The sequence below is a fragment of the Aedes aegypti genome, chromosome 3, assembly GCF_002204515.2.
Source record: "Aedes aegypti strain LVP_AGWG chromosome 3, AaegL5.0 Primary Assembly, whole genome shotgun sequence".
Lineage (NCBI taxonomy): Eukaryota > Metazoa > Arthropoda > Insecta > Diptera > Culicidae > Aedes > Aedes aegypti.
Genome location: NC_035109.1, coordinates 219606344 through 219621356, shown reverse-complemented (window position 1 = coordinate 219621356; position 15013 = coordinate 219606344). Strand labels below are relative to the sequence as shown.

The 15013-nt window shown below is 36.7% G+C and overlaps 1 protein-coding gene across 9 annotated transcripts in view; it reads left to right on the top strand.

The window, feature by feature from the left end:
• The window catches only part of LOC5579847 (probable Ras GTPase-activating protein), a 538326-nt gene that overhangs the window by 462424 nt on the left and 60889 nt on the right, over positions 1-15013 (top strand). For 2 of the 9 annotated variants that reach the window (XM_021854119.1, XM_021854118.1), the window contains exon 2: positions 1219-2226. The exons of the other annotated variants lie outside the window; for them this stretch is intronic. In XM_021854119.1, coding sequence (XP_021709811.1) covers positions 1332-2226 — 895 coding nt within the window. In that variant the 5' untranslated portion in view covers positions 1219-1331. The remainder of the gene's footprint in view (positions 1-1218; positions 2227-15013) is intronic. 9 annotated transcript variants of the gene reach the window in all.

The window sequence follows — 15013 nt, the reverse complement described above, 5'->3', positions numbered from 1 at the left end:
ATTGGTCATGATTATTGGTGCGTCAATTCATTCTCGTGATTTGTTAATTCAGACGTCTTATGTCCAACAACAAATTTCTCGCTGAGTATAAATATCTATTTCGATTCAATCAGGGTTTATTACTGTTACAATTGGTGATTGGATGTATCAGGAGATTTTTTCAGAGAAAACATTCTCAATGAATTTCCCAAGGAAAAACTTCTAGAATACTACTTTTTCTTGAAATTGCGTCCTCACTGGGAAAAAGCCTGCTTCTCAGCTTAATATTTAATGAGAACTTACGCAGTTATTGAGAGCTTACTTTGTCAATGTTGCCATTTTCGCATTCGTATATCGTGTGGCAGGTACAGGTACGATACTTTATGTCCAGGGAAGTCAAGGAAATTTCCATTACGAAAAGATCCTGGACCGACCGGGAATCGAGCCCTGACATCTTCACCTTGGTTTACTTTGTAGCCGCAGACTCTAACCACTTGATTAAGGAAGGCCCCAATACTAGAATGTACCAATATTTTTGCCAAGAACACCTCCTCCAAATTCATTCTACAGAGATGATACCAAGAAGATCTAGGTGAACAAGGTATTGTAACAAATTCCGCTATCGTTTTATCTAGAAATTTCACTTGAGATTTTTCCAGTAATTTATCTATAAGTTCCTTCCATTGTATTTTCTAGGAATTTTCATCAATTTTCATCTACAATTTCTAGAGATATTCCTTGATTGGTTACTCTATTGTCAAGGAGTTCCTTAATGAAATTAATCCAGAGATTACATCAATATTTTCTTCAGGGATTCTTCTAAAAAAAACTGTTCATGTATTTTTCAATGAATTTACCTGAAGGATACCAGGTATACATTCAGATACTTTTCAAAGGAATTTTGAAGTATGGTTTCCCTAATTTCAATGACTTCTTCAAAGAAATTAAGAAAAACTTTGTATGTTTTTTCTTATCAAAAATTCCTGAAATTAATTTCTCTCGATTCAACTATAAAGTCTAGGCATTCATCCAATAATATGTTTAGATTTATTCTGGAATTTTCACACGAATTTTACCAGAGATCCCTTCGGAAGCTTTGCTGAGCACAAATGGGAAAAAGAAAAATCTTCAAGTTGCAATACACAATCATTTGATACTGGTTTCGCTCGTTGTGCTTTGATGTGACTAGAAGTGTTAGTGATTACCCAATACATCTTTTGGCTGTGATTCGTTCCACAGAATTCCCGTACCGGCTCGATGCTTCCTACCATGGAAGTGAGATAAGTCATGTAATTTTGAAGAATGTAAAGAAGAGAATTTTATAGTGACACGTTATCAGTGCTCTACCCAATATGCTTCAGGCAGCAGAAACCTCATTCGGTTCGACCGAATCCTCCAGACGCCGTTCGACGTTCTACGTTCCGTTAACCGGTGATACCTCCTGCCATGAATCCCCGTCGGACGATCCTCCGGCATCGTCGACGCCCGGCACCAAGCCGGACGAATACACAAAACGTTCCCTGGAACGCATCTACAACCCTGATCTCAGTGCCTGCAGTTTCGAGTGGAGCCTGGACGACTCCCTGAACTCCACCAACTCCAACATGCTCGTCAGCAGCGAGCGGGAGAACAAACTCAAACGATACGGCATTGTTCTGAATGCCAGTGTAAATATCGACGACGACGAGACCACGTGCCATCAGAAGCAGAGTAACACATCGACCCCGATTCGGCTTATGAAGTCCCGAAGTCGTAACAACATACTTAACTTCCCCGAGAAGCCTTCGCTACTGCCGTCACCCTCAAAAGAGAAGTCCAAAACCTTGCCTCAGAATCTATCTCCGGCGAACACGTTCCCACCGAAGAGTTCCTTTCTACTGAAGTCGACACCGAAAATTTCGCTCAATTATTCGTCGGAAGCTGGCGGTGGAGGCGCCAACAGTTCCAGCCATTCCGTGGACCCTTCTTGTTCGCCCCACTCCGCTCTCAGCCCGAAGAAATCGCTCAGTTTTATACGAAGGACACATTCCACTAAACTATCGAGAAGCAACTCGTTTCTCAAAAGCCTTACCTCGAAATGTGTCGACCAGAACGACAATCTGGGCCTGCTCAAGATAGAGGTCAAGGAGCTGGACTTTGCGCGGCTGGAGAAATTCATCCGTGCAGGTGATAAGGCCGACGAAATGGTCCGCGACATGTTCCTGCGCTGCAAAGACGACAAGGAGGAGGAAAGCGCCGTCCATTCCGGTAAGTACCCAAATGCCTACGGGCAATCGTTCAACCTTGACTTTTGATTGCGAATTAGAGTAGAGTGGAGGCACCTTTCTGGGTGATAACATTTCTGGCGAGTTCGGTGACTCAAGTCTCTCCAATGAAGCTGTTGATTGCGCTTTCACACGCTACCACCTTATCCATGACGTCACCAATGGATGTTTCCTTTCTTCGCCACCCAGACAGCCATCAGGTTGTTTGTGTCAATGAACCGGTGCAGATTGTTTGACCAATGTTAATGTTGGCTTTCATCGAACTGGAATCATAAGTTTTATTGGTTTTCCAGTCGGAGACACGGATAAATGTGTTGGAAACACCTAAATAAGTCCTACCAGAGCTAGGAGTGCGCTTATCCATCCGTGGCCCGTGTTTACACCCGTTCGTAACTACGGGGAACTACTCACTCGCATGCTTGCTCTTCGGGTTTGGCTCCGTCGAGTGGAAAATTGCTGCCGTTGTTTTGCTTCAGACACGAAAGGGCCCCCCTGAGTATTCGTGACGCCGTAATCAAAGTCACGCCATGCCGGCTGGACACAGTCAACAATGATGGCATTAAGCGCAAGAGGTTCCTAAGCTACGGGTCAAGTTTTGGTTGGTTTGTGGTTTAAAACTCTAATATACAAACCCGTTAACGGTACCCTTTCAATTTTTTCATAGTTTTTCGTAAGTTTTAAATCAAAATGATTTATTGGTCTTAATTGCTATTTTAATGCATGTCTCTAACTAGCCATTATTTTTTTATAAAACATCTCGAAGGTCTGTTTTAAGCAAAATGATCGAAAAGATTTTTCCTATTTCTTCCAGCAGTGAATCAAGGTGTAAGTTCTACAGGCTCCAGTTTCCTTCGAGATTAGTTCATAGATTTTACAGGAAAGGAAATTCAAATAAAAGCTTCTAGAATACTCCAGAAATCTGTTCAAGAATACATTTATGGACCTTCCAGATCCTTCCAGAAATTACTCTGAAGATTCCTTCAGTGATTTCTGGGAGCATCCAGCATGACAATATTCTTCCAATGATATCCCAAAGTACGCTTAGATGAATTTTCAAAGAATTTGCTTCAGGAAATTATTCAGTAGTCAAACGCTGATAATTCCAATAATTTTCATGAGATTATTCCAAAATTATCCCAGAATTTCCTTCGAAGACTCAAAGGATTTCTACCGATTTTTCAGCTGTTATTCAAGGACAGATTTTTAAGTTGAAAATAAATCGAAGCAACAACACTAATTTTTAAGAGCACAAATCTGAAAAACCAAACTTTGTCCAGTGCTGAAAATTGGATCGATTGATCACCATCAGCGATTGCTAGGTCGATCATATTTTTCTGCAAGATCTGGTCTGATTCTCTAGGTTTATGCTCTTAAAGTGAAACATCTCAGAATTCAACGATGGCCGTCACAATGGCCGACTTGCGACCGCGTTTTCAAAGGCATTAAACTGGAGAATAGTAGTCAAACGTTCCTGATCTTATTTTAAACTTTCTGCATTGTTGTTGGATGCTTCATTCGCGAGATTAGCGCCTTGGAAGTTTTAGTGTAATTTTAAAAGTTAGATCCCAAACTGTTCCACCTTCAAAAATCGAGGAGTGGCTTCGATACATCTTCACCTTAAAATTCCTACAAAAAAGCTTCAGGAAATCCACAAAGTTTCGTTCCAGATTATAAAAAATTCAAAAACTATCAGAAAATCCTACATTGCTAATTACCTGAGAAGTTCCTGGAATTACTACAAGGATCATTCCATGAAATATATTTAGAATTCCATGATATCCTGAATAAATTCGACTAATAATTCCTTACTATGTTTTTCCACAAATTCGCTCCAGAGAATTCTCAAGGGTTTTAGAATGCCATTCAGGGATTACAATTAATCCAGCTGTCTCTTCCGAAAATTCCATAATTAATTTCGCATGTAATTGGATTATGAATTCTTCAAAAGTTCACACCAAGCTCATCTTGGCAAAACATAACAAAAAAAAAATTAGCTTTGTTTCCCTGATTTCATTTTTTTTCCTGGATTTTCGTATGAGAAGATATTTATTGATTGCTCTTCTTCTATTCTCGAAAAAAAAGGCGAAAAATATTAAACTTCTTCTCTGAGGGTTTCATATCAAAAAAATCTGCAGCCAAAACTTTTCTAAGATTTTCTCAGAAAATTCTGCAGGATTAGCCTGCGATTCGATGAATATTTTTCACCTAATAATAGTTCCTTACACTAACAAAGTTCTGGGAGAATTTCCTAAAATAATTATTTGATAATTTGATAAATTATTTGTGAAATTCTTTAAGAAATTTCTGAATGGATCTTTAAAGTCATCAGATATTAACCGGGTAAAGGTAAATGGAAAACTAAGATAATGACTAAATTATCAAACCTATATAAAAAGTGGTTATTTGATTAACATGTCAAAATCTTGTTTAAAACCTGTGATGAATTACCGAATGGCATAATTAATTTTGCACTACCTGGGATACTATTTTTCTATTTTGGATCACAATTTAATGTCAAATTTAACTCGTTTTGTTGTTGCTCAGAAGCTTTTCACATTTTCCATTCACTTAATAAAAACAATAATTATAATTTATTCGAAGGCACTAAAAACTTCATTGCTTCGTTGATCAGGAAAATCAGCTTGATTACCCTTGTACAGTTAGTGCAATCCTAACTTAATTTGTTGTAGAGAAACAAAATTCTCAATAACTCAATTATAGCTCACTCAATTTATTTTGTCCTTCACATTTTACATAGTTTGTGTTTTAGCTTTGTGCCTGTAGCTTCAAGGCGCAAGCAGCTTGAAAGTTAATTTTCAACTTTTTAAAAATGACGTTTACATTATTGTGTTATTTTTCAATCAATTTGAAAACTTTTGGCATAATTCCCTTCAAAATTGAATTTATGATTTTTTTTTAAAGAATTCCTAGTTTTTTTATTCTCTTTTACTTCGAGCAAAACAGGCTGATATGTCGGTAAATAAATTTTAAATAGGTTTTTCTTATTTTTCAAACCTCCAAAAAAGTCTAAACAATATTTTTTTATTTTTTATATATTTTATCAGAAAATATTTTTGCATTCATAAAAAATATATGCACTACTCAATACTAGTTTTCGCAAACTCAATTAAATAGTAAAAATGTAATTTCGGTGAAAATATTTAAACAATTCAAAAAAATTAGATTTTTATTTCTTTTGAAATTTGTTTTTTTTTGTGTAAAATTAGTTGAGTAACTAACTTGTCAAAACATTATTTTTGTCAAAAGTTCTGTATACCCAGTTTGACTACAATTAGCTTAAAAAGCATGTAAGTAAAAAGATTTGGAGTCGGTTGATTATTCATGCAGTTATGGTCAAACTGTGAAAAACTGTGGTGAAATTTGGAGAATATTCTTTATGTAATTTAAATTGTGAAGATTGAACGAACTTTAAGTTTCAAGTACTTCAACGGCATTCGATTTTGAAATTTTTGAAAATGGGTCATGGTACATTCGGAGAAATAGAATACGGGGTAGTAGCATTCGGGTCGATCGTATTATTGAAGGAAATCTTAGCTGTAAGATATATTCCGGACTGGCTGAGCATTTCGCTAAGAAATTCTGGAAGAATCCTTCGAAGAATTCCTGAACGCATCTCTCGACGGGATTTTCAGTAGTTATTGTTGAAATGTGGAAATAATCCTGGCTGAATTTTTGAAGGTATTCGGAGATATTGCAAGAATTTCTTGGGAAGTCCCTAAATCCCACGAAAATCACTAAATCGAAATCTTCGAAGTTGGTATAACAAGTAACATTACACAAATGCCTGAGTAACATTTTTTTATAATTATGGGGGAGATCATTCTAAATATACAGTGCTTTCCAGATTTTGGTAACACCCACGTTTTTCTACCCCTGATGTTAGCAACACTAGTTTCTGGCAACATTTTTTTCCCGATGTTGCATACACTTTGAAAAGCAAAGAATGGTAGTTTGGAACATACTTATGAGTAGAACTTATTTCCTCCAATGCTATTGCTTATAAGAAGTCTTGAAACATAAATCCGCATCAATGCTAAATAGTCAAATGCATTGTTCATCATTTAATTGGATTGTGTGGCTTAAGAGATTTTACGGGCTGTGACGTCTGAAAATGTTTCCACGTTCTCTTATAAGCATTGTTTTTTATGTTTAGGTATTTTTGGAGAAATTTTAGCAGAAAGCAGAGAATGTTTTGCAGTATTCTGAATAGCTATTTTGTCAGAATATTAACCCGTATAGGCCTGAGTGAAAGTAAAAATTATAAAACCCTCATCGCTCAGTGAATTCTCAATGGATTCAAATGATTTTTTGTCAGCATACACATATATAGTTTCTAGAAGTGGAGAGAGGAACGCGGAAAAATTCCTGTGGCCGGAGTTATTTCGGTGGGTCACTGGGTCAGGTCGGGTGAAAAGGGTACTGTGCGTTATTGCTCCTGGAGGTAGGCAAATTTCACGTATACATAATTTCCGGAATCGGTTATAATGTGGTCACTACATGACGGAATTTTTAGAAAATTGCATCAGTGTAAACCTTTTGAGAAACGATTGAATTAGATAACTATGAATTTTGCATTTGATTGATCCTACAAATGACCATTTTCGGGTACCGATACGCCTCAAACTTACGATAAAGTGGCCAATTTGTATCTGAACATCTGTGCCATGCTTAAAAGAACGCATTTTAGTATACAATTATGTTTTATTTCTACTTTTCAAGAATTGAAACGGTTCAGTATTCAACAAATCTATAGCCGGTTCTTCCGGAAATTACGTCCGAATTGGCACATCCGGTATATTTTAAACGGTGCAAAACTTTTCATTTATAATGTTGAATATCAAATCTTGATGATTTATGCAAATTAAAATGATTGTCATTGCAAATAAATAAAGATAACTTGGCATGTCCCAAAAAATAGCCCTTTTTTACCCGACTTGACCCAGTGACCCACCGGAATAACTCCGGCCACAAGGATATTTCCGAGTTCCTCTGGGCACTTCTAGAAACTAGATATGTGGGTCAGTGAACTGACAAAAAATCATTTGAATCCGTTAAGAATTCGCTGAGCGGTGAGAGTCTTAGTAGTTTTGCTTTCACTCAGGCCTATACGGGTTAAGAGTGTAGAACAGTGATTCCCAAAGTGGGCGAATTCGCCCCCCCGGGGGGCGATTTTCAGTTCCAAGGGGGTGAAAATTTGTAAATTTGAATTTGGGGGGCGAAAAAGCTAGAAAGGGGGCGAAAGTTCTAGAAAAGGAGCATTAAAAAAAAGATTTGGAGCATTGTTAAAAACATTGTTCAAAGGCTCAACAATCGATCATTTGTCGAAAAGCATTTTTTCCCCAATGGATCAATAAAAAAAGAACATTTGTTTATCATAATTGGTAATAGAAATGGACGAAGAATACGACGAAAACTGTAGAATTTTAATTCTTTCTGGAGAAAACTGTTGTTTTAAATTTGGCAAATGACCGATTCTAAATAGAAACTTAATTGAAAAATATGTCTACTCTGAGACATCTGAAGAATTTCGATACTTCCGTTTTTCAAATCCAATTTATTTATTTTTTTTCTATCTTTATTAACGAGATTTTAAGCCCTAGGCTAGTTCATCTCGGGACCAACGGCTTTACTTCCCTTCCGAAGGAAGTCGTCACTACTGAAATTTTTAGTGGCTATCTCGGAGATGGGATTCGATCCCAGGTCCTCGGCGTGAGAGGCGTGGGTTCTAACCCCTACACCAGGTCCGTCCCCTACCAATTTATTTATTTTTATGAGTACGTAGGTTCCTTTGAACATGCTCGTTTTTAATTTATGATAACCACAACTTGAGAATTATTAAATAAATAATTTGTGTTATGGACTCCGTCAACTCATATAGATCTGAATAATTCTATGATTAAATTACATTGAAAGTATTTTAGAATAATGAGACATGTGAAAACCTAAGGTATTTTTTTAATATATATAAACATCGAAAAAAAAGTTCCATGCCTTTTTTGTAGGGAATGATTATAATAAGGCTGCAAATTAATTTATTGGTGGCATCCACTTTTTCATGGATTTGTTTAACGGCACTCATTTTGATATCTTGCTTACACGCATTTTAATCAATATTTATAGTACAATTAATTTTAAAAACAAATTCAAGAGCATTTGACAGACAGAAATCAAGTTCTAATGATAAAACCACTGAATGTCAAAGGCATAATAACAAACCTGAAGATATGACTTAGGGACATCGACTTACAAGCATAAAATCTGAGTTGTATTGAATTCAAGAAAAAAAAACCCTTCTTAATGTTGTATTGCAGTGATTTCCATATATATTTTTCAAAATTGAATGATTTTTTTTAATTTTAATTTGGCATTGGCCCATTTTTGGAATAGTCATATTTCCAAAATAACATATATTACCCAACATCAAAATTTATCAAAATAATAAAGAACCATAAAAACTGATCAGTTGATCATTTTCATAAAATTTTGTTATCTTAATTAATAGGAATATCTCGGTTAGATTTGTTGATACCAGAAATCGATGCATGTGACAGTTGCATGCAACTTTTATCGATATACGAGGCGTGGACATTTTTTGGCATATATGAATGCTTCAAAATCACAAATAATTGACAATTTTATCACAATTAAAATGCAATACCTTTTCAATTTGATTAATTTTCTGTACGTAATGTTCGAATCAGGGGGGCGATTCCAAAAACATATTGGTCTCAAGGGGGCGAAAGTATAAAAAGTTTGGGAAACACTGGTGTAGAATGTAATAAAGCTTTTACAATACGACAATAAAACATTGATTCCACACAACTTTTCTGCAAGAAGAAGAAAAATATCATTACATTTTTTAGTCGTTACGGAAAAAAATCTTTCATTTTTAAAAGGAGTTCAGCAGAAATGCGGTCTTAATTTGTATTTGGGAGACTCTCGGCCCAAAATTCCAGCCAAATTTATCTTTAGGAATTCACTACAATTGTTCCAATTTTTTTTACAAAAGTTTCTCAACTAATTTGTTTTCCATCTCATTCAGGAACCGTGCTAAATATTTCATAAGGCAATAGGAGGCAAACCAGACTTTCATTAGAAAGTTTTTCTAAAAAAATCGTCACGAAACTGGGATATAAGTAATGTTAGGTTTTTCTAACAACATTATTTGGAATTTGAAAAATCACTCACAATACATGCATAAATCTTGAGCTTCAGGGAATACATCCAGGAACTCAATCTACCACGTGAACTTTGTAGAATATGTTTAAAAATTCAGTCAACGATTGAAATCTAGCTATTGCAAAAATATGTTGTACACAACTCCATGTAGTACTAAATTTTTACAGCCCTCGTCTGAATCTACGACTCGCGTAATAAAAATCGTCTTTTTGCACCTTGTTGAGTTAATTACTATTTTGTGTCAATGTCCATAAAAGCTTTGAAAAAATGCCTAGACTGACAGAAAAATAAAAACAAAACTATATTGACGTTGATTGCAGAACGATAATTTATAAGAGCTTGCACTGTTTTCAATTTGTGATTTTTTTCACAACTTTTGGATAAGTGATATGATAAATTAAATTATGTAATGTTTTTAAGAATCGTTAAAATTTCCCTCGATCGTATTCGAAACCGGCTGTTCTCAATAAGGTCTTGATTTGAAACTGCTCGTTTGCACTCTAGAACAGTGCACTCAGTACATGATGTCTCTGCTCTTGGGTAAAAAGCTGAACTACAAAAGGCACTCAGATATTTTCTTCACCTTTGTAGTAGTTGCTATGCATTATCTGGAACATTTTAAGATTACAATGAGAAAAATAGAAGCTAAATTAAACTCTCGATTTTGGCGATATCGCAGATTTGGTAACATAAAGTTCACGCCTTGTGGCCAAAATCAGTAAAGCACTGTACAGTATTATACTTGGCGCAAGAATCTCTGAAGAATTACTTCAAAATACATTCTGCAACATGTCTGGTTTTCTTTTCTGAATATCTTTATTATCTTTATTGTTATAAGTATTTTCTGGTCCCTGTTTAATCTATTTTTTGCAAGAGGTCTCTTAAGTTCCTATTTTTTAAACATTTAGTCGCTACCACTGCTACCAGCTCTGCAGTCAAATTATCTTAAAAAGCATAAAGTTATTTGGTTTCACATTTACCTCAATTCCTATATAATTTACAAATTGATATCAACGTATGAGCTGAAACTCAGCACACAATATTGTACTTTCTTATTCTATAATTAACCACCATGCGTAGTCATTTGAGAACCACTACTGTCCTAGCGCATCATTTTTCGATTAAAAATAAATATCACATGAACAGCAAAAACGATGTCGCTGCAACTTGCGCTCCTCCCCGGTTCAGTGAATTTTTCATTCCATTCAGAGCCAATTTGACACGTTTTGACATAGTTATCATCGCCGTACCGTAGCTTTTTCCATTCAACGGAAGTAGACACGGCAGGTGTAAATAACTTACCCCCTCTCATTGTTGTTGACCACCACGTTTGTTTCTCTGGTTTGGGCACTCAATCAGATAAGCGTTCCATTTTCTTCGTACAATCTTTCTCAAGAGCCACAGCACATTTTTATCAATGAATTGTATGTGTGTGGAACAGAAGTGGGTACTCGATCCCGTAGGAGAATGAGCCAAGTCGGGAGAAGGTGCATTGAGTCATGCTGATAAAAAAATCACCTTAAGCTGTATGAAGTAGGCAATAAGTTTCGCAAGAATCGGATTCGAGAAGCATCATCCAATACTTACTCACTTCGGGGAATGGAAAAAAGATGCCAAATCACTCAGTTTCATGAACCGGGCTTGCTGCGCAGTAATCTTAAGCCACTAATTAGACTTTTATTGTTTTGTGTGCGAGATTGATGTTGATATCAGAGGAAGATTTAATTACATACAAAAAAGAATTTTAATTCTAATTGCAACTGGCATGCTTCGTAATATTTGATATAAATTCTCAAGTAACCAGTAAGAACGATAATACAAATGAAAGAAAAACGAAAATACTCCAGGATTATGAGATTTTTCAGGGATTCCTTAGCAAACCGCTGTATGGATTAACTCAACAACTCTTCTTGGAATTTATCTTGTAGGTCCTGAGAAGAACTTCTTCTGGAACTTTCCGAGTATTTCTTTTCGAATCCTTGAACGGATTACTTCATAAATGTCTTCACAGATAAAAATACTTCTTTCAATGCAGCTTATTGGTCTCATATACACACGTCTCGATTTTTTTTCGACCGATTTAACTGTCTCAATCGAGCCAATTGGTTAGCTGCTACCGTGATAGACCAGTTCTAAGGTTGAAAAACAATAATCCAATTTCAAGACATGCCTCCATATTGTAAGAAAGTTCAGACCTTCCCGAAGCTAATCTCTTCAATTGGACGTCCCTTAAAAAAAAAAAAGCTTCACGGTTCTTATTTCGGCTTGGCTCTATGTAATCTTCTCTACCATAAATTGAACCGGCTTCTTTAACCATACAGGTAGAAACGGATGCTGGGTCCAAGTTCCGGTCCAGTCTTTCAATCTCGTGTTGACTACATTCGCCCTTTCTGTTGATTCAAAAATGTTCCCGGACAATAAAAGCGAACGAAGTGACGGAAGTAAAACACACACACACACATACATTCTTTCCTGCTCAGTTTGCAACGAGCCTCTGAGAATCATTATTAGATATATTCGTCGTCAATGGAACGATCTTTCGGGAAAAGGAACGAACAAAAGTGCTTTGAAGAATTTCTTTCCTGTCATTCACACTTCCGATGAGGTTTGTACCTATCTATCTGCACAGTTCGTCGCTTTTTAAATTATGCGCGGTGACTGGCTCGGGCGGTGTAGGCGATGATGTGTGGATGTTGAAGCGTGAAATTGAGATTTCTTTCCACTAAATGACGGTGAGTTTTTGATTGAGTATTTTTCTGCTCATCCGTCGAAACAAACCGTAAGTTTTTAATTTGACCAGAAAAAAAAAACAAATTAATAGAATAACTGAATTGAGCACAAATAATTATTATCCTGGTAGAGCAGCAGCATCATTTTTTTGTCACAAGAAAATTTTGAACCTCAATAGCTTTCTTGGTTTTTTGATATTGTTGCAACATTTTTTCACAAGTTCTCAAAAATCTACTCTATTTTCATTCTATTTCAAATCATTTTTCATTTTCATTTAATATTTTTTTATTCTATTTTTCGACTGGGTTGGCGGTTTAATGGTTACCGTTTCTGCTTCATAAGCACAAGGTCAAGAGTTCGGTCCCAAGCCTGTCCCTTTCCTCATACTTTGTAGTTGCATCTTTCACTTACTTTTATCTTCCACTCTTAATCTATCAATCTTAATCTATTCGTTCATAGCATAGAATACACTTTTCATGTTTAAAAAAAAAAACAAAAAAAGCTTTACCTTTATTTTGTTTATTGTCTCTGTTTGATAATGACCAATGATCAATATCGATGTAGAATTTAAAAAAAAAAGTTTTTTGATAACTTGGCGTAACAATATCGAGAAGCATAACAAAAATTCGGTTTGAATATTTTTTGTGGCAAAAAAATGAAGTTGCTGGAAGATTGGTTAATATCATATTGTGTCATACACATGAACAGGAAAAAATCAATCGACTCTGTGGTGGGAACAGCATTAATACCTTTCATCGTCGGAGTATTGCGTACAGGTGAGCGAGTAATGACTTGAACCTCAGCCACGCTAACAGACCAAGAGACCCACCCAGATTCCATGACAAATGGATGATGATTGGCGGACCAATCGGGCTTATGCGATAGCTGCATGCCACATCACTAATCAACATTATTGATGTGGTGTCACACACTCGTTACATGGCTCTGATGGCCGTAATTAAAGCGGAGCCGTTTTTCTCACGCTATCGCACGGCGATGGTTAACGTGTGAGAAAGGTGTGTGTGAAGATATGGAGCCATTATGCTATAATCAATATTTTTGTTTTATGAACGATAAACAACTGTGCTAAACTGATATAAATAATGAAGAAGTGACTTACGAAGAAAAATTGATCAAAATTAGAAATTAACTTGTTGTATTATAATGACATTAATTAATTTACCCAAAAATTTATGGAAGAACTTTGGAGCAATTCCCAGTGGAACTTCCGGGAATTTGCTTGAGGAACTCCGGAGGAATTTCTGGAAGAAAGAAATATCTTGAGGAGCTCTGGAGGATTCCCAGGAAGATGTATGGAGGAATTCCTGGAGGAATGTCCGAAGTAACTCTGGAAGAATTCCTGGTGGAACTCTTATATAATTCCTTAAGGAGCTCCGGTTGAATTGTTAGAGGAACTCCGGAGAAATTGCGGAAGGAACTCTGGAAGAATTACTGGGGGATCTGTTGAGGAAAATCGGGCAAAAAATCCTGGAGTAATTCTGAAAGAACTATGGAATAATTCCAAAAGGAGCTATGAAGGAAATCCAAGAGAATTCCTTGTGATGCTTTGGAGGAACTCCGGAGGATATGCTGGTTAAAATCCAGAAGAATTACTGAAAGAACTCCGGAGGATTTCTTGAACAACTCAGTAGGTATTACCGGTGAAGCTACGAAGGAATTCTCGGAGAAACTCTGATTGAATCCCTGCAGGAACTTTGGACAAATTCCTAAACAATCTTCAAAGGAAATCCTTTAGGAACTACGGAACAATTCCTGGAGGAACTCCGGAGACGTTCCTGGAGTAACTCCGGATGTGTAACTCCGGAGGCGTTCCTAAAGGAACTCCGGGGTATTTGCTTGACGAACTCCGGAGAAATTCCTAAAGAAACTAAGGAGTAAATTCGAAGAATTCCCGATGGAGCTCTGGAGGATCTTTCCAGGAATTACTTGATAAAATCCAGAGGAATCGCTAAAGGAATTTCTGAAAAAAAACACCGGAAGAATTTCCGGTGAAAATCCGGAAGAAGTTCCGAGGAATTGCTGGTTCAAATCCAAAGGAATTGCCGGAGAAATTCCGGAAGAATTTCTGGAAAAGCTTTAAAAAATCCTGGAGGACCTCCGGAATAGTTTCACGAGGAATTCCCGGAGAAATTTACCAGCGGAGCACCAAAGGAATCCCCGGAAGAATTCTTGAAAAAAGGAGGAAGGCATTTCTGAAGGAAATCCTTGGCTCAGGAGGAAATCCTTGTGAAAACCTTAAGAAGAGTTCTTGGGAGAAATCCCCGGATTAATTCCTGAAGAAAATCCAGAGAGCAATTCCTCAGAGGAAATCTCCGAATGAATGCTTTGAGCATATCCCCGGAGGAATTCTATGAGAGAGGAATTTCTAAAGAAACTTCTCACAGCAATTCCTGGGGGAAATCCTCAGATGAATTGCTGGAGCAAATCCTCAGAGGAATTCCTGGAGAAAATCCCGGATTAGTATCTGGAGCCCCCAGATGAATTTCTGAAGGAAATCTCCGGAAAATTTTTTGGAGGAATTCCTGGAGGAAATATCCAGAGGAATTGCTGTTGAGAATTCCCTGAGGAATTTGTTGAGAAAATCTCGGAGGAGTTCTTGCGGGCTATCCCCGAAAGAATCCTTGAAATCCCCGCAGGAATTCCAGGAGGATATCCCCGGAGAAATTCTTGGTGCAAATCCCCAGAACTTCCTGGAGGAAATTCCCGGAACAACTCGCTTAAAAAATCCTCAATAGAATTTCTGGAGAAAATCCACGGAGGAATTGTTATTGGTAATTCCATGAGAAATTCCTGGAAACAACATCCCCGGAGGAATTCTT